Source organism: Propithecus coquereli, unplaced genomic scaffold (assembly GCF_000956105.1).
Source record: "Propithecus coquereli isolate 6110/MARCELLA unplaced genomic scaffold, Pcoq_1.0 Scaffold507, whole genome shotgun sequence".
NCBI lineage: Eukaryota > Metazoa > Chordata > Mammalia > Primates > Indriidae > Propithecus > Propithecus coquereli.
In genome coordinates, this window is record NW_012150919.1 from 1,280,693 (window position 1) to 1,282,107 (window position 1,415).

The following is a 1,415-nucleotide window of genomic DNA, read 5'->3' on the forward strand; positions in this document are numbered from 1 at the left end:
GATGGGAACATAAGAGAGTGAAAAGAGCATTGAAGTAAAAATAAACTGGAGAAGCAAGTAGGGAGCAAATCATGCAGGATTTTGGTCTATGGTACATACAGTGAGAAAGTTTAAGATATTTTAAGCAGGAAGGTGATAGGATTAGATTTGCATTATAAAAAGATCATCTTGGCAGGTTAAAGTATTGAAAATAGATCAGCTTGCACAAACTACAGTAGACACAGATATAACAGAAAGCATTACTTGAGGTGGTAGTGACAGTGTAGATAAATAGGAGATGGTTTAGGTGGTAAAAAAAAAATCAATAGAACTTTTTCTTTCCTTTTTCTCTTCTCACTCTTTGTCAACCTAATTTAATTCTCATCTTTCTGTTTTTCTTGAGTTGTGACTTAGTTTCTTGTTTATTAGATTGGTTCAACTCAAGTCAACTAAATAGTTCAATTTACATAGTTAGAAAACCTTATTAAGACCAGAAGAGTTGGGAGGAAAATAAGTAAAGCAAATAGTAGCTCAATATTTACTTAAATGTAGTTATTCCTTCCATTTTACCACGGCATGCTTGAAATTCTTGCTTGGGTTTAAGACTCTGAGGTGGAAGAACTTTGCCATACATAGGATATTTTTCCAAATATTCAGTTGTAGGGAAAAACACGCCAGAATTTTCATAAATCCTTGTGGTTCCATGTGGACAATGATGACGCCTGTACAAAAAAATAAACTGAAAGATTATTTTACCTTAAAAAAACATTTTGTGTCGTAATTCTGTTTTCATCAGGGACCTTCAATAAACTGTAAATTTCCGAGCAGCTTTACAAGGAAACAAAAAACTCTGCAAGGATGTTTACAAAAACAATGAACAAATTATGGTATATCCTTATGTGGCAGAAACTCTGGTTTTGTACTCACAATTATTTAGTTTCTTATTATACTACAAAGCTGAAAAGCTAACAAGGGAATTCCCCAGACCCTTGCAGACAGGTTCTACATACAATTTAGGCTTCGCCTATAAGGTGTATTCACGTGAGACTTTGATTCATGACAGAGCTACGTGAGGAGAGAGGCGGGCCACGGCATGCATTCTGCTTGCCTCGATTGTGGTAGAGGGAGAGAGCGATTAGAGCCAGCCGTTGTTAGGCAGCATCCTGACTTGCAAGGTGGTTTCCTGACCTGACAGCTTTCCGAGCTTGGCAGAAATGAGCGGTTCTGGAGTGTACAGCTCTCTTGCAGGTAGTGGCTTCCACGTCAGTCCACTTCTGTGGTGAGATTTTTGGGAATTTTTCGGGAAACTTAATTTGAAAATTGTTTCTTCAGTTCTTCCAAGTGAACTACATATACTACTTAATAAATTCCTTTTTGCCTAACTAACCAGAGTAGATTATGTTGTCCATAATAAGAACCCTGACCAATGTATCATA

At 36.8% G+C, this 1,415-nt stretch overlaps 1 protein-coding gene across 2 annotated transcripts in view; it reads right to left on the reverse strand.

Annotated features, from left to right (window-relative positions):
- The window catches only part of SAXO2 (stabilizer of axonemal microtubules 2), a 45,290-nt gene that overhangs the window by 30,718 nt on the left and 13,157 nt on the right, over positions 1–1,415 (reverse strand). Inside the window, exon 2 of one of the 2 annotated variants that reach the window (XM_012656533.1) lies at positions 522–701. In XM_012656533.1, coding sequence (XP_012511987.1) covers positions 522–701 — 180 coding nt within the window. The remainder of the gene's footprint in view (positions 1–521; positions 702–1,415) is intronic. The other variant, XM_012656534.1, reaches the window with a different exon arrangement.